The sequence below is a fragment of the Oncorhynchus keta genome, chromosome 34 (genome assembly GCF_023373465.1).
Source record: "Oncorhynchus keta strain PuntledgeMale-10-30-2019 chromosome 34, Oket_V2, whole genome shotgun sequence".
Classification (NCBI taxonomy): Eukaryota; Metazoa; Chordata; class Actinopteri; order Salmoniformes; family Salmonidae; genus Oncorhynchus; species Oncorhynchus keta.
Window position 1 is genome coordinate 63944318 of NC_068454.1, and position 22911 is coordinate 63967228.

General features: G+C 45.8%; 1 protein-coding gene across 1 annotated transcript in view; it reads left to right on the plus strand.

Moving 5' to 3' along the window:
• Positions 1-22626, plus strand: part of LOC118367528 (SH3 domain-binding protein 5-like) — a 40583-nt gene extending 17957 nt beyond the window's left edge. The window contains exons 4-9 of the mRNA XM_052494409.1: positions 16168-16332; positions 16543-16673; positions 17805-17847; positions 18147-18366; positions 19690-20016; positions 20530-22626. Coding sequence (XP_052350369.1) covers positions 16168-16332; positions 16543-16673; positions 17805-17847; positions 18147-18366; positions 19690-20016; positions 20530-20747 — 1104 coding nt within the window. The 3' untranslated portion in view covers positions 20748-22626. The remainder of the gene's footprint in view (positions 1-16167; positions 16333-16542; positions 16674-17804; positions 17848-18146; positions 18367-19689; positions 20017-20529) is intronic.
• The last annotated feature ends 285 nt before the right edge of the window (positions 22627-22911 follow it).

Sequence of the window (22911 nt, forward strand, 5' to 3'; positions counted from 1 at the left end):
TGACTGCCCATGAAAGTGGATCAGAGACGGCTTGACTCAGCCGGTCGTTTGGGCACCCTGCACTGTATGTTTCCTGAGGGGTCGTTTGGGCACCCTGCACTGTATGTTTCCTGAGGGGTCGTTTGGGCACCCTGCACTGTATGTTTCCTGAGGGGTCGTTTGGGCACCCTGCACTGTATGTTTCCCGAGGGGTCGTTTGGGCACCCTGCACTGTATGTTTCCCGAGGGGTCGTTTGGGCACCCTGCACTGTATGTTTCCCGAGGGGTCGTTTGGGCACCCTGCACTGTATGTTTCCCGAGGGGTCGTTTGGGCACCCTGCACTGTATGTTTCCCGAGGGGTCGTTTGGGCACCCTGCACTGTATGTTTCCCGAGGGGTCGTTTGGGCACCCTGCACTGTATGTTTCCCGAGGGGTCGTTTGGGCACCCTGCACTGTATGTTTCCCGAGGGGTCGTTTGGGCACCCTGCACTGTATGTTTCCCGAGGGGTCGTTTGGGCACCCTGCACTGTATGTTTCCTGAGGGGTCGTCTGGGCACCCTGCACTGTATGTTTCCTGAGGGTCGTTTGGGCACCCTGCACTGTATGTTTCCTGAGTGGTCGTCTGGGCACCCTGCACTGTATGTTTCCTGAGGGGTCGTCTGGGCACCCTGCACTGTATGTTTCCTGAGGGTCGTTTGGGCACCCTGCACTGTATGTTTCCTGAGGGGTCGTCTGGGCACCCTGCACTGTATGTTTCCTGAGGGGTCGTCTGGGCACCCTGCACTGTATGTTTCCTGAGGGGTCGTTTGGGCACCCTGCACTGTATGTTTCCTGAGGGTCGTCTGGGCACCCTGCACTGTATGTTTCCTGAGGGGTCGTTTGGGCACCCTGCACTGTATGTTTCCTGAGGGTCGTTTGGGCACCCTGCACTGTATGTTTCCTGAGGGTCGTCTGGGCACCCTGCACTGTATGTTTCCTGAGGGGTCGTCTGGGCACCCTGCACTGTATGTTTCCTGAGGGTCGTTTGGGCACCCTGCACTGTATGTTTCCTGAGGGGTCGTCTGGGCACCCTGCACTGTATGTTTCCTGAGGGGTCGTCTGGGCACCCTGCACTGTATGTTTCCTGAGGGTCGTTTGGGCACCCTGCACTGTATGTTTCCTGAGGGGTCGTCTGGGCACCCTGCACTGTATGTTTCCTGGGGGTCGTCTGGGCACCCTGCACTGTATGTTTCCTGAGGGGTCGTTTGGGCACCCTGCACTGTATGTTTCCTGAGGGGTCGTTTGGGCACCCTGCACTGTATGTTTCCCGAGGGGTCGTTTGGGCACCCTGCACTGTATGTTTCCCGAGGGTCGTTTGGGCACCCTGCACTGTATGTTTCCCGAGGGTCGTTTGGGCACCCTGCACTGTATGTTTCCCGAGGGTCGTTTGGGCACCCTGCACTGTATGTTTCCCGAGGGTCGTTTGGGCACCCTGCACTGTATGTTTCCCGAGGGTCGTATGGGCACCCTGCACTGTATGTTTCCCGAGGGGTCGTTTGGGCACCCTGCACTGTATGTTTCCCGAGGGGTCGTTTGGGCACCCTGCACTGTATGTTTCCCGAGGGGTCGTTTGGGCACCCTGCACTGTATGTTTCCCGAGGGGTCGTTTGGGCACCCTGCACTGTATGTTTCCCGAGGGTCGTTTGGGCACCCTGCACTGTATGTTTCCCGAGGGGTCGTCTGGGCACCCTGCACTGTATGTTTCCCGAGGGGTCGTTTGGGCACCCTGCACTGTATGTTTCCCGAGGGGTCGTTTGGGCACCCTGCACTGTATGTTTCCCGAGGGGTCGTTTGGGCACCCTGCACTGTATGTTTCCCGAGGGGTCGTTTGGGCACCCTGCACTGTATGTTTCCTGAGGGGTCGTTTGGGCACCCTGCACTGTATGTTTCCTGAGGGGTCATTTGGGCACCCTGCACTGTATGTTTCTGAGGGGTCGTTTGGGCACCCTGCACTTTCTTTGACAGCTCCCATTTTTAAAGTGCTGAATCAGCCTCGATTGCTGCAGTCACCAGTAGTGTAAAATGATGAAAAGTGCTTTTCTTATACCTCATGAAGTATGTTTCGTTTCCTTCTCGTTCACCTCAGGTTTGAAGAGTGTGACTTGACAAAAGTAGACCAGTCATAATTGAAACAGAATTGACCCCATCCCTGGTTAGCATTAAACATTGAAGTCCTATTGCCCTTCCCCCTCAGCTGCCCCATCTTGTCTGGAGAGTAGGTACAGCTAGTGGGGGGAAAGGTGGAACAATAGAGGAGGAGGAGAATGGTGATGGTGATGTGTTGTGGCTGGTGCAAGGTTTGGGCACAGTTTACCTCCCCCTCTATCTCGCCCCCTCCCTCTCGCTCTCTCCTGCATGGCCCGTTACCGACAGTGATTACCACGTAGCTGAACTGAAGTGCACAGTCGAGATCGTCTCACCCCCTGCCTGCTTCAGTCATCTAACCGCAGTGCGTCTGGAGGTGGGAAGAACGAAGGAGAGACGGATAATGAGAGAGAGGAGGAGAGATGCCTGAGGTCCAGAACAGAGGAGACCGACTGTGGATATGTCTGTGAGATTAGTTATGAACTGACCTCCATGATGGCCATAGATTGAACAGATGTGAGGCTTAGTGGTGTCTGGCTGGGGGAGGAAAGCAATGAAAATCCTCCAGGCCTGAGATCATCCAGTGGATTGGTTGGATTTGGTACAGCTGGAATAGATTCAGACTGGGGGAGAGAGCTGTCTCTAGCTGATGTATGGGATTGTTCTCTGGCTCTGAGTCAAGGGCAGATGGATCACAGCTACAATAGAGACTCTATAGGTCCCTGCACATCTTTGTCAGAGGCTGGGGGCTCTAATACATCAACCTGTCACCATAGTGTCCGGGATAAAGCAAAAGGACCTGGAGAGAGTTTGTAGGAATTTATATGGTCATACTGTAAATATTGCATTTTATTACAATTACAACATGCATTCTTGCAGTGCAAGAAGAATGTTGTCATGTCTTTCCCTGGAAAGATACTGGTTGTGGTAGAACAGGGAACCTTGTGCCAGACAGTCTCCTTTACCACCACAGTAACTCAGTTCCATGTATTACAGAACAGCCAGTATATCCCCGAGGGTATGGAGATTGGGTTAAGACGGTTAGTGTCATTGTGTAGTCCTGAAAAGTCAAGAGACCATCTGTGACCTGTCTCTTTCTCTCCTGTGGAGAGAGGTTTTGGTAGGCTTATAGCACTGAGCGGGTGAGGGACATGGGGGATAGGATTGGAAGGATGGAGAGGGGGAGCAGAGACAAGGTCGTGGCCGTGTGCTGGAGCCATGCTCTGGCCTCCTGGGAGGTGGGAGGCCAGCCTGTCCTGTGGTGCATGTTGATGCTGGTCAGCCCTGATTACATCACTGCTTCAGCAAGCAGGACTGGAGCTGTTTTGATAATGGCAGCTCAGCTTGACAATGACTCAATACAGCTGTGTGTGAGCTGTGCATGTGGCTATTGTTCTGGTTGGCTAACGTTTGTGTGTGTGGGTGTCGACAGGGGCAGACTGGGACCTGAAATTAGCCCAATCACTTCTAACTCGCCGGCCCATTTATTTTCTCGAGGCCCCCCCACCAGCCCATTTCTTTCCCCATTGTTAGCCAAATAATGATCATTTTGCTCTAAAATCCCAAGTTCGACAGGCCCTCTCGGCTAAAAATGGCATTTCGTGCCGTCCGCCCCTGGGTGTCAACGCTTGCTGTCCAAGCCTGCAGCCATGGAACATTGTATGAGTGTGCTGAGGAATCCAAGAGGCAGCTGTTCATTACAAGTGGTGCTTCAGCACATTAGACGTTGACTAGAACACTGAAGTTAAACAATGGCTAAGCAACCACCTGGAACAAGTGACTTTACATCCCCATGTCCACGCCGGAACACGGTTGTCCTTCACTTTGCCTCAGAGAACATTCAGACTGACCTGATCGATGTACAGCTTCTAGGTTGTTGTAGCATCAGACCATGAAGCATGATGAAGACGAGCTCTCCCTGAGTCATGTGCGGTATAACGACTTCTCCAGGATTAACTCTGTGGGTCTCTGACATATCTAAGCCAGTCACAATTTGTTTGTGTCTCACAGCAAAAGGAACAGTCTCAATCGGGACACAATTAAGGCCAAGGCTAGCGAAACGTGACTGCAGAGATGCATGTTTACTATCTGGCTGTAAATCATTGACCTCCAATTGAAAAGGCCCTTTTCATCCCATCTCACTCCCTTTTCACCAAGATTAATTGCCCTGCTTAACTGGGGAGATTAAATCAGTTAATTATCTTGGAAAATAGCTGTGTGTCTGTGTTCTCTTCTGAAAGCTGATACTATTCCAGTGTTGATAGCCTATGCTGAGGAATGTTTAGCTGAAACGCTCTGGTCTTTGAAGTGTTGGCACGTCTTGTCAAATGTATGCTGTGAAGATTATAGGAAGGCTTTATATTTCAAAGCTTCTCTTACATGCGTGCAGCCATGGAGGCAAGCGTGAATATGTAGCAACGAGATGTTTATCTGAACATGTGCCGGTTAACCAAATGAATACTCTGTTAGGGCTCCGAAGAGCGCAAGCTCTGAATAATTTAAAGGCTGTGTAGAGCGGGATACAGTTTTCTTCTGCCCAAAGAGAAAGCCTTTTTTCTAAAGTTCCACTTTACTTCCACTTGCATGTGCACAGTGTTGGTGCTTGTTTGATTCACATTTACAGAGTCCTACTGATTTAAAATATGATTCGGGCTGTAATTATTTGATCAATTATTTTCCTGTATTTGAGTTACTATAGATATGGGTTGATATGTAATAAACATGAGAGAAATGGAAAAAGTTAACCATGAATGTTTAAGTACCATATTTAATGAAGCAGTTTGGTGCCTGTTTATCATTATCTGATGTAACTATGTACTGATGATCTTACCTTTGACCTGTGTCAAAATGTCTGCCAAGTGTTGAATGTTGTGTAAAATTTGACTCCTGACTGGATTCGAAGAAACACTTATCAGTGTGTCCGTGCCACTGGGATTCTGTAGCATCTGATGTTGTGACTTCCTACAAGCCTCCTGGTGTTTACAGAACATTCGGTGCTGTGTGATTTAATGTAGTTCAACATTTTATCTGCTCCTATTCTGGAGGCGTCTCCCTGTAATTGATTTAATCAATGTCTGCTGTCCTTTTTGTTCACCTGGAAATCCCTGTTACCTATGATTTGTCTGTGTGATGGAGAGAAGTTGTAGACCTTATGATCTATTTACACAGACAGAAACTGCAGCAGAAATGCAGAACTGATGTGGTATGAGCATCTTTCTAGAGGTCAAATATACACCGGTGGAAAGTTTGTAACCGCAGTCCTTAGAGAGGACAGTGAATAACAACACAATACTTCATTGGAATGTGCTGAATAAATAGACTAATGCCTCCACTTCCATCCATCTCCCCGCCTCCGTAATAATCCATCTCTCTCTCTTCCCTCCTGTCGTGAGTTCCTGAGAGGCCCAGCTTTAAAAGGTGGCTGAGAAATTATGCTCAAGTCTTTTTTTTAAATTTTAACACCATCACTGCGCAGCTGAAAATGAAGGGTAAAGATGGGATGAGTAAACTGAAAAGAATAGAATGATGGATCACAGTGGCAGCAGGACTGAACTGGTGATGGAGGAGAGGAGAAGGCAGAGGAGAGATGGATTAAGGAGAAGGGCTGGGTTGCCAATCATTTATAGAGGAGCAGGTGTACAGCAGTAGGCCTGCTGTGAGGAGTCTCTCTGTTGGCATTCAGTTTATCTGCAGTATACAGTAGGAACAGAACACTACTACATACTAATAAATGTACTTATATATTTATGAAGTGCATTCGGAATGTATTCATACCACTTGACTTTTTCCACATTTTGTCACGTTACAGCCTTATTCTAAAATCGATTAAATAGTTTTCTCCCCCCTCAGTCTACACACAATACCCCATAATTACAAAGCAAAAACAGCAGTATTTTTTGTGTGTGCAAATGTATAAAAATAAAAAAATATCACATTTACATAACTATTCAGACCCTTTACTCAGTACTTTGTTGCATTACCTTTGGCAGTGATTACAGCCTTGAGTATTCTTGGGTATGACGCTACAAGCTTAGCACACCTGTATTGGGGAGTTTTTTTCTCTGCAGATCCTCTCAAGCTCTGTCAGGTTGGATGAGGAGCTTCGCTTCACAGCTATTTTCAGGTCTTTCCAAAGATGTTTGATCGGGTTCATGTCCGGGCTCTGGCTGGGCCACTCAAGTACATTCAGAAACTTGTCCCGAAGCCACTCCTGTGTTGTCTTGGCTGTGTGCTTAGGGTCTTTGTCCTGTTGGAAGGTGAACCTTTGCCCCCAGTCTGAGGTGCTGAACGCTCTGGAGCAGGTTTTCATCAAGGATCTCTCTGTACTTTGATCCGTTCATATTTTCCTCTTTCCTGACTAATCTCTCAGTCCCTGCCACTGAAGTGGTGGCATAATGCTGCCACCACCATGCTTCACCGTAGGGATGGTGCCAGGTGTCCCCCATATTTGACACTTGGCATTCAGTCCAAAGAGTTGGTTTCATCAGACCAGAGAGTCAGAATATATCTGTCAGAATATAATGATGTAATTACTTGGGGAAGGTCTCCATGGGTTCTCCACGTGGCCCGTTCAGGCTGCTCAATGACGCACTTCTCCGGCGCAACTCTCTGGTCATCCTCACGATGTCAGTGTCCTTTTGGCTTAGGAGTCTGTTCCCTCGCCCTTGCTCTGGAAGGGCTCTTCTGAGGACAGACAGCTCTGTAGCTCAGAGCTCACAGCGTAGGAATGAAACGGTGTAGATACCACGATGGGGAGTGGAAGCTAGGTGGTTCGACTTGAATTCACCCGCTTACTCATCCGTAGCTTGGGTAGAAAAATATTTATTTGTCTTCAAACTTGTGTTGCGTTTTGGGTTTGTTGACTTTTTCAGACCTCGGCTGCAGCTTGGGTCACGTAGTCTTCTCTGTAAATTCTTCACGCACAGGTTTTATACCCTCGGGTCAGAAGTGGGCGTAACTGCCTTTAGGGCAATTCTCTGGGCGTACCTAGTTAAGAGGCAATGTCTAGACTTTACTCAAATCCAATTTTAGACAACTAACTTCACATTTCATCTTTACCAAAACGTTCTCTTTGATTGGGACATTTTCCATACAATGTATAAACATCAAACATATACTAGGTAAACTGTTGACGTTACAATGTTTTCGTAATAACGCCATCTATTAACCTTTTAATTACAAAACAAAAATGACATACATTTTCATATTCCATCCATCGTCATGACCACCATTGTGGCTGACGGAAACCATTGTTCCAAAGTCCCTTTATTTCATGTTTAATGTTCTGGGGCTGGTTCTCCATAGTAACAGGACAAAGGAATTTGTCTGTGGCCTGAGATTTACCAGGGGCGTGAGGGGTCATAAAACCCCCACATCTACAGATCTCTAGATCTCTTCTCCTCTGTTGAGGTTGAGAGATAATCCGTGGGGTTGTGGTCTCCTGTAACCTGACCTGATCAGGACAGTCATGACAAATGGAAACAGGATGCACCTGAGCTAAATTTCAAGTCTCATAGCAAAGGGATGTAAATCATTTACTTATGTACAGTGCCTTGCGAAAGTATTCGGCCCCCTTGAACTTTGCGACCTTTTGCCACATTTCAGGCTTCAAACATAAAGATATAAAACTGTATTTTTTTTGTGAAGAATCAACAACAAGTGGGACACAATCTTGAAGTGGAACGACATTTATTGGATATTTCAAACTTTTTTAACAAATCAAAAACTGAAAAATTGGGCGTGCAAAATTATTCAGCTCCCTTAAGTTAATACTTTGTAGCGCCACCTTTTGCTGCGATTACAGCTGTAAGTCGCTTGGGGTATGTCTCTATCAGTTTTGCACATCGAGAGACTGACATTTTTTCCCATTCCTCCTTGCAAAACAGCTCAAGCTCAGTGAGGTTGGGATGGAGAGCATTTGTGAACAGCAGTTTTCAGTTCTTTCCACAGATTCTCGATTGGATTCAGGTCTGGACTTTGACTTGACCATTCTAACACCTGGATATGATTATTTTTGAACCATTCCATTGTAGATTTTGCTTTATGTTTTGGATCATTGTCTTGTTGGAAGACAAATCTTCGTCCCAGTCTCAGGTCTTTTGCAGACTCCATCAGGTTTTCTTCCAGAATGGTCCTTTATTTGGCTCCATCCATCTTCCCATCAATTTTAACCATCTTCCCTGTCCCTGCTGAAGAAAAGCAGGCCCAAACCATGATGCTGCCACCACCATGTTTGACAGTGGGGATGGTGTGTTCAGGGTGATGAGCTGTGTTGCTTTTACGCCAAACATAATGTTTTGCATTGTTGCCAAAAAGTTCAATTTTGGTTTCATCTGACCAGAGCACCTTCTTCCACATGTTTGGTGTGTCTCCCAGGTGGCTTGTGGCAAACTTTAAACGACACTTTTTATGGATATCTTTAAGAAATGGCTTTCTTCTTGCCACTCTTCCATAAATGCCAGATTTGTGCAATATATGACTGATTGTTGTCCTATGGACAGAGTCTCCCACCTCAGCTGTAGATCTCTGCAGTTCATCCAGAGTGATCATGGGCCTCTTGGCTGCATCTCTGATCAGTCTTCTCCTTGTATGAGCTGAAAGTTTAGAGGGACGGCCAGGTCTTGGTAGATTTGCAGTGGTCTGATACTCCTTCCATTTCAATATTATCGCTTGCACAGTGCTCCTTGGGATGTTTAAAGCTTGGGAGATCTTTTTGTATCCAAATCCGGCTTTAAACTTCTTCACAACAGCATCTCGGACCTGCCTGGTGTGTTCCTTGTTCTTCATGATGCTCTCTGCGCTTTTAACGGACCTCTGAGACTATCACAGTGCAGGTGCATTTATACGGAGACTTGATTACACACAGGTGGATTGTATTTATCATCATTAGTCATTTAGGTCAACATTGGATCATTCAGAGATCCTCACTGAACTTCTGGAGAGAGTTTGCTGCACTGAAAGTAAAGGGGCTGAATAATTTTGCACGCCCAATCTTTCAGTTTTTGATTTGTTACATTTTTTAAAAAATATCCAATAAATGTCGTTCCACTTCATGATTGTGTCCCACTTGTTGTTGATTCTGTTTGATTTATGTTTGAAGCCTGAAATGTGGCAAAAGGTCGCAAAGTTCAAGGGGGCCGAATACTTTCGCAAGGCACTGTAAATAATGTAGACAGACAGACAGACAGACAGACAGACAGACAGACAGACTATATGTTTTTAATACATTTGCAAAACGTTCTAAAACCTTTTCGCTTTAACATTATGGGGCATTGTGTGTAGATTGATGAGGAAAAACATGTACAGTGGGGCAAAAAAGTATTTAGTCAGCCACCAATTGTGCAAGTTCTCCCGCTTAAAAAGATGAGGCCTGTAATGTTCATCATAGGTACACTTCAACTATGACATACAAAATGAGGGGGAAAAAATCGTACAATGTTATTTCCTGGATTTCTTTTCTCATTTTGTCTGTCATAGTTGAAGTGTACCTATGATGAAAATTACAGGCCTCTCATCTTTTTAAGTGGGAGAACTTGCACAATTGGTGGCTGACTAAATACTTTTTTGCCCCACTGTATTTAATCCATTTTAGAATAAGGCTGTAACGTAAAAAAAAAGTGGAAATGTCTGAATACTTTCCGAATGAACTGTAAGTGTGCCACTAAGTAGCCTGCTATCTAGGAGTGGTTCCTGCTGAAGTAAAATAAAGACAGAGATAGATGCACAAAGAACATCGTGCTGTACAGTATTATGCTTCAATGCAGTATTATTTCTATGAACTGAGTCAGCCATTAGACTTTGTCTGATGAAAAGTCCTTTCTCCAGAGATCATTCCTTGTTACATTATATTAAGTGGACAACACTGGGTGCATAGGGAGTTCCTGGGAGTGGGGCATGTTTTCTCAGCATGGAGTCTGCTTGTTGGGGTTAGTGGGAAAACAACTATGCAGAATGATTTTATAGTAGATCACTGAATGTGCTTATGGAGCGAAGGAGAAAGAGGGAGAGACTTGTCTAAATAAGAGCATGTGTATGTTGCAATTCTCATGAACAACATGGCAAACCATTATGTGAACGAGAGGCCCCGGTTGAATTCCTAGGCATTCAAGCTCATGACTCATTTATAGTGAAGTGATAGACACTGGTTAGCATGTGGTTGGACCCAACTCTCTATGTGCACATCAAGCCCATCCATGTCATGAGAAGGTCTGTGAATGGGTTGTGTGATCACCACAAGGCAGAGGATGTTTAGTTCGTGCTGAGTTGGCATTTGGAAGGCTAATCAAATGACCATAGTAGGGAATGGGATGTTGTCTAAATCAATGGAATATCTTGGCTTGCAGATCCTTGTCTAGTAGAGTCTTGGCGTATACCACATACTGCTCCATAGGTCATGATGAGAGCAGGAAATAATGATCACTTCATTTCACTTTACGTGAAATTTTTCTTTTCTTTACGGTGACTCAATGTGTTCCTCACTTAAATTAGTTCAGCAGAATCTCTAGTCACATGAGATCCTGTTGGAATTCTCCTCTGCTGTGACTTATTCATAAGTTGCTTGCAGCGAAGGAGACATGTCAGTGTAGATCTACCTTCACTTCCTCCCAAACTAGTCAGGCTACTGTAACTGAACAATAGTTCAGTTGGGATTTAGTTTTTGGCAGATCAGAAATGTTTTATCCTCCTTACTGTAAAACGTTGGAATGATATTTAACCTCTACAGGAAATGTACCCACGGACACACACTCATGCCCACACAGATACAGTAAATCACCCTCCCTTGACACGCTATTGGTGGGTTTGGGGCAAAGTGTTGAGTCAACGCTTTACTAGTACCCACAGATCAGAGAGGGGTTTAGGGTATTAGTTCTAGCTACAGGGGGGTTCTGTCGCTTTACTAGTACCCACAGAGCAGAGAGGGGTTTAGGGTATTAGTTCTAGCTACAGGGGGGTTCTGTCGCTTTACTAGTACTCACAGATCAGAGAGGGGTTTAGGGTATTAGTTCTAGTTCTAGTTCTAGTTACAGGGGGTTCTGTCGCTTTACTAGTACCCACAGATCAGAGAGGGGTTTAGGGTATTAGTTCTAGCTACAGGGGGGTTCTGTCGCTTTACTAGTACCCACAGAGCAGAGAGGGGTTTAGGGTATTAGTTCTAGTTACAGGGGGGTTCTGTCGCTTTACTAGTACTCACAGATCAGAGATGGGTTTAGGGTATTAGTTCTAGTTACAGGGGGGTTCTGTCGCTTTACTAGTACCCACAGATCAGAGAGGGGTTTAGGGTATTAGTTCTAGTTACAGGGGGGTTCTGTCGCTTTACTAGTACCCACAGATCAGAGAGGGATTTAGGGTATTAGTTCTAGTTACAGGGGGGTTCTGTCGCTTTACTAGTACCCACAGATCAGAGAGGGGTTTAGGGTATTAGTTCTAGTTACAGGGGGGTTCTGTCGCTTTACTAGTACCCACAGATCAGAGAGGGATTTAGGGTATTAGTTCTAGTTACAGGGGGTTTCTGTCGCTTTACTAGTACTCACAGATCAGAGAGGGGTTTAGGGTATTAGTTCTAGTTACAGGGGGTTTCTGTCGCTTTACTAGTACTCACAGATCAGAGAGGGGTTTAGGGTATTAGTTCTAGTTACAGGGGGTTTCTGTCGCTTTACTAGTACTCACAGATCAGAGAGGGGTTTAGGGTATTAGTTATAGTTCTAGTTACAGGGGGGTTCTGTCGCTTTACTAGTACCCACAGATCAGAGAGGGGTTTAGGGTATTAGTTCTAGTTACAGGGGGGTTCTGTCGCTTTACTAGTACCCACAGATCAGAGAGGGGTTTAGGGTATTAGTTCTAGTTACAGGGGGGTTCTGTCGCTTTACTAGTACCCACAGATCAGAGAGGGGTTTAGGGTATTAGTTCTAGATACAGGTTTTTTTTGTCGCTTTACTAGTACCCACAGATCAGAGAGGGGTTTAGGGTATTAGTTCTAGCTACAGGGGGTTTCTGTCGCTTTACTAGTACCCACAGAGCAGAGAGGGGTTTAGGGTATTAGTTCTAGTTCTAGTTACAGGGGGGTTCTGTCGCTTTACTAGTACCCACAGAGCAGAGAGGGGTTTAGGGTATTAGTTCTAGTTACAGGGGGTTCTGTCGCTTTACTAGTACCCACAGATCAGAGAGGGGTTTAGGGTATTAGTTCTATTTCTAGTTACAGGGGGGTTCTGTCGCTTTACTAGTACCCACAGATCAGAGAGGGGTTTAGGGTATTAGTTGTAGTTACAGGGGGGTTCTGTCGCTTTACTAGTACCCACAGATCAGAGAGTGGTTTAGGGTATTAGTTCTAGCTACAGGGGGGTTCTGTCGCTTTACTAGTACCCACAGAGCAGAGAGGGGTTTAGGGTATTAGTTCTAGCTACAGGGGGGTTCTGTCGCTTTACTAGTACCCACAGATCAGAGAGGGGTTTAGGGTATTAGTTCTAGCTACAGGGGGGTTCTGTCGCTTTACTAGTACCCACAGATCAGAGAGTGGTTTAGGGTATTAGTTCTAGCTACAGGGGGGTTCTGTCGCTTTACTAGTACCCACAGAGCAGAGAGGGGTTTAGGGTATTAGTTCTAGCTACAGGGGGGTTCTGTCGCTTTACTAGTACCCACAGAGCAGAGAGGGGTTTAGGGTATTAGTTCTAGTTCTAGTTACAGGGGGGTTCTGTCGCTTTACTAGTACCCACAGATCAGAGAGGGGTTTAGGGTATTAGTTCTAGCTACAGGGGGGTTCTGTCGCTTTACTAGTACCCACAGATCAGAGAGGGGTTTAGGGTATTAGTTCTAGCTACAGGGGGGTTCTGTCAGTTGCTATGACTGACAGATTAGAGTGGAAAATTGGATAAATGAGAAAAGGATTAGCTTTGCAGCAATGCAACACACACACAGGAAGTCTAAGCCTAAGCTTCCACTTTGTACTGTACCTCAGCGTAACTGAGGCTGGAGGAGGGAACTGTTTTGGAGTTTATCCATTACTATGTGACCCGGTTGGGCTAAAATGAGGACAGAGAGTAAAGGGGTAATACTTGTATGTTCTCTCTGGCAGCAGTCTACGATGTTTTGGTGGACCTCAGAACAGAACATTCAGAGTGGGTAGGGAGGGATGGGTTGACATAAAGCTGGATGTTACTGATATAACCAATAGGAAAACAAGATGTGGAGCCTTGTTTTATACACACACGCAGACAGACAGACAGACAGACAGACACGCAGACACACACGCAGACACACACGCAGACACACACGCAGACACACACGCAGACACACACGCAGACAGACACGCAGACAGACACGCAGACAGACACGCAGACAGACACGCAGACAGACACGCAGACACACAGACAGACAGGCAGGCTTACACGCACAGACATATGTGCTCACAGACACAGACGCACACAGACACGCGCACACGCACAGACACACATGCGCACAGACACACTCGCACAGACACTCGCGCGCACAGGCACAGACACAGCTGCGCGCACAGCCGCAGGCACAGGCACAGCCACGCGCACATACACAGGCACAGGCACAGCCACGCGCACATACACAGGCACAGACACATCCGTGTGCACAGGCACAGACACATCCGTGTGCACAGACACAGGTACAGACACAGACGCTCACACAGACACAGACACACAGGTGAAGTGTTTGGCAATAACTCTATTAGCTGTGAGGTCTTTGAGCCCTAAATCTCTTCCCCTGCTGTATACAGTAAGTGTCAAATGAGACGATGCAGGTATACTTTGCTTATACAACCATGTGTCATGCCGTCATGACCTTTGTGTTTTCTCATTAATTAGTCCTTTTGATGTTATGAACATCTTAGGTACAAGACAGTTTGGCGTGTTTCCATAGTCAGTCACAAGGACCTTTGGTGGCTTGTTTGTTATTTCGCCTAGTTGCTATTTTTCATGCTGACTCAAACAGCTGATTTGGTTTATTCCTGTCAATGTTTGAGCTAAAAGTTTTGTGTCTCTTGTTTTTAAAAACAGCATTTTATAAGAAGTGCTTACATTGCAGTTACAGTGGGGCAAAAAAGTATTTAGTCAGCCACCAATTGTGCAAGTTCTCCCACTTAAAAAGATGAGAGAGGCCTGTAATTTTCATCATAGGTACACTTCAACTATGACAGACAAAATGAGAAAAAAAATCCAGAAAATAACATTGTACGATTTTTAATGAATTTATTTGCAAATTATGGTGGAAAATAAGTATTTGGTCAATAACAAAAGTTTATCTCAATACTTTGTTATATACCCTTTGTTGGCAATGACAGAGGTCAAATGTTTTCTGGAGGTCTTCACAGGGTTTTCACACACTGTTGCTGTTATTTTGGCCCATTCCTCCATGCATATTTCCTCTAGAGCAGTGATGTTTTGGGGCTGTTGCTGGGCAACACCGACGTTCAACTCCCCCCAAAGATTTTCTATGGGGTTGAGATCTGGAGACTGGCTAGGCCACTCCAGGACCTCGAAATGCATCTTACGAAGCCACTCCTTCGTTGCCCGGGCGGTGTGTTTGGGATCATAGTCATGCTGAAAGACCCAGCCACGTTTAATCTTCAATGCCCTTGCTGATGGAAGGAGGTTTTCACTCAAAATCTCACGATACCTGGCCCCATTCATTCTTTCCTTTATACGGATCAGTCGTCCTGGTCCCTTTGCAGAAAAACAGCCCCAAAGCATGATCCCCCCCATGCTTCACAGTAGGTGTGGTGTTCTTTGGATGCAACTCAGCATTCTTTGTCCTCCAAACACGACGAGTTGAGTTTTTACCAAAAAGTTATATTTTGGTTTAATCTGACCATATGACATTCTCCCAATCTTCTTCTGGATCATCCAAATGCTCTCTAGCAAACTTCAGATGGGCCTGGACATGTACTGGCTTAAGCAGGGGGACACGTCTGGCACTGCAGGATTTGAGTCCCTGGCGGCGTAGTGTGTTACTGATGGTAGGCTTTGTTACTTTGGTCCCAGCTCTCTGCAGGTCATTCACTAGGTCCCCCCCGTGTGGTTCTGGGATTTTTGCTCAGCTTTCTTGTGATCATTTTAACCCCACGGGGTGAGATCTTGCGTGGAGCCCCAGATCGAGGGAGATTATCAGTGGTCTTGTATGTCTTCCATTTCCTAATAATTGCTCCCACAGTTGATTTCTTCAAACCAAGCTACTTACCTATTGCAGATTCAGTCTTCCCAGCCTGGTGCAGGTCTACAATTTTGTTTCTGGTGTCCTTTGACAGCTCTTTGGTCTTGGCCATAGAGGAGTTTGGAGTGTGACTGTTTGAGGTTGTGGACAAGTGTCTTTTATACTGATAAGTTCAAACAGGTGCCATTAATACAGGTCACGGGTGGAGGACAAAGAAGAAGTTATAGGTCTGTGAGAGCCAGAAATCTTGCTTGTTTGTAGGTGACCAAATACTTATTTTCCACCATAATTTGCAAATAAATTCATAAAAATCCTACAATATGATTTTCTGGATTTTTTTCTCATTTTGTCTGTCATAGTTGAAGTGTACCTATGATGAAAATTACAGGCCTCTCATCCTTTTAAGTGAGAGAACTTGCACAATTGATGGCTGACTAAATACTTTTTTGCCCCACTGTATATAGAGACACTGGATATAGTAATTTCTTGACTGAAGAGCCCATTGTTAATTTCCTGTGAGAGGAAAGTTTAAAAATGAAAGTGTTCTCTTGAGGTGTATAGATCAAGGATTTGGCCTAGTATGGGCATTGGCCAGCTGCCAGTAGGGGCAGGGGTTCAACCCCTATGGCCAGACATGGCCCACATAATATTTCATGGTGACAGAGAACTTGGCTGGCGACAGAATGTCATGGCCTCTTCAGGTGCCCGTCTGGCAGGCTGTCACGCTACCCGTTGCCCAGGCCCAGCTAGAGACCCAGTCATGAAGTATGTCTGGTAGGGTCTCATCCCATCTGTTGTGCAGATGATTCTGCAGGAGACCCAGTGAAGGTCTGGTTCTGTGGCTGATCTCAGTGCATATCTGCTATGTTGTCTCTCTACCCATTGCCCAGGCTCAGCTGGAGGCCCAGAGAGCCACCCAGGACTTCCAGAGGGCCACGGAGGTGCTGCGTGCGGCCAAGGAGACCATCGCCCTGGCAGAGCAGAGGCTCCTGGAGGAGGACACCAGGCAGTTTGACTCAGCCTGGCAGGAGATGCTCAACCACGCCACCCAGAGGGTGAGTACCGTACTGCATGGAGGGGGAGGAGGGAATGGGGTGCTGCGAATTGCATTAGTGCAACATGACTGTCTGTCAAACCTACATTTGACACCTGAATGTTACTATTCAAAGGTTAAAGGCATAATGTGGATGGAAATTGATGCTTCGCAAGTGAGGAAGTCACATTTCCGTGTAGTTGCGAGGCTGAGTTCTGATTGGCTGTTGCAGGTGATGGAGGCGGAGCATACAAAGACACGGAGTGAGCTGGTGCACAAGGAGACAGCAGCCAAGTACACGGCAGCCATGGGCCGCATGAAACAGCTGGAGAAGAAACTCAAACGCACCATCAACAAGTCCAAGTGGGTCCCATATGACTGTGTTGCGACCACAACCCAACTACACTGTAGTTAAAAGACTGAGAAGTCAAAGTGAACCTGATACAACCACTGCATCAATTACCAAATGGTCTGCGACTCACACATTCACACATCCATGTTTATTTGTCGACAGTGACCTTTTCCAAGACATTGATCTTTCATGGCGGAGATTTTTCTTTCAGTAACTTGAAAAAGGTCAACTTGAACAAAATAAATGAATATAAATGTGCAACAAGTAAATGTGCGTGAAACAGTGGAGGCTGCTGAGGGGAGGACGGCTCGTAATAATGTCTGGAAAGAAATGAACGGAATGGCACCAAACACATGGAACCCATGTATGTAATGTATTTGATACCATTACACTTATTCCTCGAGACTGTCCTCCCCAATTAAGGTGCCACCAAACTCCTGTGGCGTGCAAGTGTCATTTTCAACCTTTGATGAAGAAGTAGTGGCTGTTTTTGTTCCTAGCAGCACAAAGAGAGACAATGTGGTGGTGTTCTGGTTAGTATATACTGTCAGGTTTTTACTAAACTCCATAGATTGGAGGTCTGTGTTGGGGAGGGAGTGTACAGTGTAAAGTAGTTTCCCTGCTGTGACTGAGGCTGTTGCCAATTACATATGGTCTTAAAAAGCTTCCTTGTCTCCTTTCCATCATGACCACAGATCATGTACTTGATATGTGTAATTAGTATGGTTGAAACCTATTTAGTGTCATGAAGATGAGATGAGAAAAGAGACCGTTTTAGAGTGTTGGGACTGAGCCTGTCTTGCTCTGTGTTGCCTCAGCTCTCTGTCTAATCCTTTCTCCATGGTTAGCTCATCTAATGTGATAACCCTATATAATATATAATAATAATATATGCCATTTAGCAGACGCTTTTATCCAAAGCGACTTACAGTCATGTGTGCATACATTCTACGTATGGGTGGTCCCGGGGATCGAACCCACTACCCTGGCGTTACAAGCGCCATGCTCTACCAACTGAGCTACAGAAGGACCACATATATCTCACCCTGTTGCCTTGGTGATATGTACACAGCTGTTCTGAGTTGTCATCGCCTCTAATCTTTATCCTTCCCTATTTTTTTTTTCCCCCCCTCTTCCTGCAGACCTTACTTTGAGTTGAAGGCAAAGTACTACCTACAGCTTGAGGTATGTGTGCACTACACTACACTACACTGGAATTTGCCTGCCTTTATAGACCTTTTTAAAGGTCTTTTAGATTTAAGGAGTCTTACTGTCTTGTTATTGTGGACTCTGCACTGTGGTTAGATCTTTACTGATGTGACCTAGGTCAATAAACTTTGACCTTGAACATATTGCCATGTCATCTCAGGTCTAAACCATTTATGGCAATACTGGTTTCTCCTTCTGCCTTTGCGTGAGTGTGTGTACTTAACTGTGTATAGCAAGCTAATGCTAACAATGACTCCCTTTCTGTCCGTCTGTAGCACCTAAAGAAGAACGTGGATGAGTTGCAGGCCAAGCTGAGCCAGGCTAAAGAAGGGTACAAGACAGCTCTGAGAAACCTGGAGATGATCTCAGACGAGATCCACGAACGCCGACGCAACTCGGCCATGGGCCCCCGGGGCCGGGGCGTGGGCGCCGATGGTGACAGTGTTGCAGTGGATGACATTGCCAGCTTCAAGATGGAGTCAGATGGCATCTCCAGTGAGTACACTTACAATGCATGATGTTCTGGTAATTTCATTTCTGTGCTTGAAAACTGCAGAAACTGTTCTTGGATCAGCTGTCCTACATAGTGAGGCTAAACAGCCAGCCTTGCCTACTTCTCACTAGTAGTTGGGTATGGCACATAAACACATACACACCCTGTTGACTCTCCTTCTGACTTGTTCTTCGAAACCTTCGTAGGAATTCCTAGAAAACGTCATTATTGACATTGTGCAGGGAGGTCTTAATAATGGCTATTCTTTGAAAACATCAAGATGGTGTCCGGCTCCTGAGAGGGTTGCCTGTTTTCTTGGAATGTTTTCCTAGAATTGGAACATTAAAGGCGCACAGGATGTTTGAGGTTGACTTTAATGAAAGTGAAGCACTGCCCTGCGTTGGTGTCTAAATAATGTACAATATGTGCTCTTTTGAAGTCTGTTAATTACATTTTCTTTCAAAGGAAATTCCTGTTTAATTTAAAATGCCTGTATTGACTTTGCAGAGGATCCCATGATATGTCAACTAGCCTAGAGACCGCATTACTGTTTAAGCTCCTATGGTTAAGGTTAGGACTTGACTCATGACAGCTGATCCTGAATCAGTTAAGTGCTGAAGATACACACTGTGATGAGATTGAGGCTGAACTGTAGTCAGACGAAAACCGTGGATGTTCACAGCAGTGTGTGTCACTCACTGATCCACCTCCCATTGTCCTGCATTATGGGCTGCGGGATGATGTTTCCATGGCAACCTCAGAGCCCTACTGCTGGCTGACCCACTTAGCCGCCATTGGCTAAGGTTATTGCGCGTTAACCCACATAAACAGTTTTATGCTGTGTCTGTTTCAAACTCTCCAATGGCAGTAAACAAAAGAGTCAGCGATTGCCCATAGTTCAAGGTCATAAAAACATTCCTTCATTCATACAGTCGCCATCCATGTTGGAATTTGTGACTTTTGACCCCTACATGGGAAATGGATCTCATATTAGTCTTGAAGTGCTGTATGTCTCTACACTCCCACTTTCAGTGTAAAGTATGTGTCTGCAGTATTTCAAGTAGTCTCTCTCCCCCTTCTACCCACCATCTGTCTCCCTCGTTTTATTTTTCTTCCTACTCCCTTTCTCTACGTTCCTTACCCTTGCCCTCTCTCTCCCTCCCTTTTTCACCTAAACCCCTTCACACTCAATCTCCAGCTTCCTGTTTGCTCATTGGAGAATGTGGATTTAGTGGATGCCACATTGATGCTCTGCATGTACACTCAGTTGTACAGTAAAGGCTTGTTACACCTCAACCACTCTTCCCCTCTCTCTGTCTCTGCAGTGACGTCCGAGTCGTTTGAGGATGAGACCTGCAGCAGCAGTGCCATGTCAGAGGAGGACTCAGAGACCCGCTCCACCTGCAGCCTGGTCTCCTCCTCCCACTCCCCCAACAGCCTCCAGGACCTCCCCTCGCCCTGTCCCTTTGCCAGCTCTTCCTCGCCCTGCCCCTCCTCCTCCTCCTCCTCTTCCCCTGCTCCCTCCTCACGCCCCTGCAGTCTGGACCTTACCAGCCCAGTCTCGCTGTCTGACTTTGGCCTCATCTCTCCTGTCCTGGGACCACGCAGCGAGTGTAGCGGGGCGTCATCACCGGAGTGTGACCTGGAGAGAGGTGTGTGTGCGCGTGTGCCAAAAAAGGAAAGCTGGATTTAGAGAGTGTATTTGCATACTGTATGAGGTAGTGTGTACATATGCAGACAAGTGGAAAAAAGAGAGAGATTGATGTTGTGTGTGTTTATTTTCAGTAAGACATATCGTCTTCTGCTTCCTGTCTGACTTGCACCTGAGCCAGAGGAGAGACTTATTAGTCATAGTGACAGCTAGCCTAGTGCTTAGGCCAGAGCAGGTGAAGAGGCACAGGCAAGCAGTACTGCTGGGGGATACATCCTAATCTCCACTGGGTCCCTAAGAGCCTGCGGAAGGTTTTGGACCAGTGAGAAAGGATAACAGTGGGAACGTTTAGAAAAAGACTTGGGTATGACAGTCTACGGGTGTGTGCGCAGGGCTTCCTAAACACAAAGGATATTCATTACTGTTTACGTGAGTTTTTTTGGGGGGGGCTCCCAATATACTTTATCTATCTCGATCACCAGGCTCACACAACATACCTCTCTGTGTGTTTCAGGTGACAGAGCAGAGGGAGCGGAGGGTGAGCTGGACAATACTGTAAACAACAACAGCACCACCGTCCCAAACACCAAGAAGACCACGGGCCTGGAGGGCCGCCTTAGCTTCCTGTCTCTTCGACGCTCGCGCAGCGACAGCACCAAGAACGCCAAGCGCGAACGTCAAAGCCGTTCCCAGACCCCCACCCAAACTGTGGTTCTGATCAACGGAGTGTGAAGAGGAACGCTAATCCACAAGATAACCCCATCACCCGCTTTGTGTGCCAACATGCTGTATTGCCAGTAACCACACACACATTCCATTCTACCCCATGAACTAATACTGGCTAAGTAAACAGAAAGTGACTCAGTATGAGATACTATGAACTAAATGGTCAGTGTATATACAGTTCATATGGATTATGATGAGAAGAGACTTAAGACCCAACCCAGGGTGAGTGAGGTCATGAAACCACCACTTCCTATAGAAAGGACCTTTCACCCTATGACCTCCCTCCCATAGCGTTGAGACCTCAGTCAGATTGACTTCCAATAATTCCCTACTGTACTCCACACACATTAAGGACAGTGCTGGCTAACATCCTATGGGTGGCGGCCCATGGTATATGAGGGGAAATGGGACAGTGTTTTTTTTACTGTGATATTCTCCCTGAGAGGAAGCTGCACTTCTAGACAAGATGTGATTCTATTGTTGGTAAATGAAAGAATGCACTCCTAGCTTCGACTATTAGAAATAGGGATTATTTATAAAACTTGATGTCTCAGTGAATGTGCCACCTGTTTTACCAATACAGAAATTTGTCAAATACAAAACATTGATAGCAATCTGTGTTATGCTTTTGTAAAAGAAGGCCAGGATTTAAAGTCAAGATTTCTAAAAAAAGAAACAAGTACATTTACGGAGTTGCAGTTTTGTGAATAACCCTCATGACTTGTAATATTACTCTGCTATATCCTCTCTCAGATACTTGACATGTGAATACTCTCACCATTATGTAATCCTGTGTACGGCATATAGAGCCTATGGCAACTGCGTTATGTTACCATCGAGACGTCACACCCCCCTGACTGGTATCTCTTCGGACAGCCTGTGCATTTGTCCAATAGGGGTCTTCAGAATTGGACTTTATTCTATTGCACAACTAATTTCCCAGTGAGCTAACTGTGAATCCATCTCGCCTGCAGTACACATAAAGCTGGACTTGGAATCTGATTGAACGAGAGTATAATAATTGTGTGGGGTGAGGCTACAGTAGATATACCCTCCCCTCTTCGCTCCCTCCATCCTGTGGTTCTTCAGTGCCAGGGAAATGGACCTCCAGACACCCTCTAGCCCTCCTTCCATCCATCTCCCTGTCATGGCGTCCCCAATGGCCCGGTACTGAGGAACAACATCCACCCACGGACGGTAACACTAAGAACTGAGCAATAGCGCAAGGACAGAACTTTTGATAACCATATCTGCCCATGGACACGTTCATATAGAATTCTCTGTAACGGAATGCAAATGGCCAGCCTGGTAATTCTCAGAATCTGAGGATGGTTTTGTCTTGGACCAATCTTGAGGATAAAGTGAAACTAGATGACTGAATGAAACTGATGGTGAAGAATGATGAGGCCTTTTGTGGAAACTGACAGAATAATTGATAAGTGTTGTGATTTCTGATGGACAGTATCAGCTACAGTAAGTTGTAGATCCATATTGGCTAAAGTGGCACACAGTAGACTGTCAGATGTTTGTGAGGCCTAGTCGTCTGTCTCAAATAGTGTTAAATTGTCTTCCTCTCCTGGTCTCCTTATGCTCCATGGCCACATGGGGAAGGTATTTGGTCACTGAGTTATGAGAAAAGCAAGCTATTGCACAAGCGTATGCAGTCTGTGTTATTGTGACCGCTCCAGTCTATGTATGTAGTGTACAAATGTAATGATGTGTCGATGTTTATCTGTCACCCTCCACTGGGGAATATAAGGATATAACCATGAACAGTCCCTGTCATAGCCGTTTTCTTCCATTATGTTAAGAGTAACTTTCCATTGTGTCTCCAGTTTATGTGCCTGTTTTCTGAAAATAATCCAATAAACTGATGTTCACTGCAGTAAAGCCTTTGTTCATTTCTGAAGTTCTATACAAATGTAGATCAACTAATCTTTTGTCTTTTTTTCTTCACCAGCCTGAAATTCTTCGGTCAACTGGTTAAATGACCCATTGACCCAAATTCCAGGTAGGTTTAAAAGTTATTCTAAAAAAACATGTCTGTCAGAACCCTATACAGTAATTGACTAGCCTGTAGCCATTCTGACTCCAACTGAGCTATACTGATATTTTCTTGGTCTTGATGACATTGTCAACAGTTATTGGATCGCTGCAGATAGCCTATTAC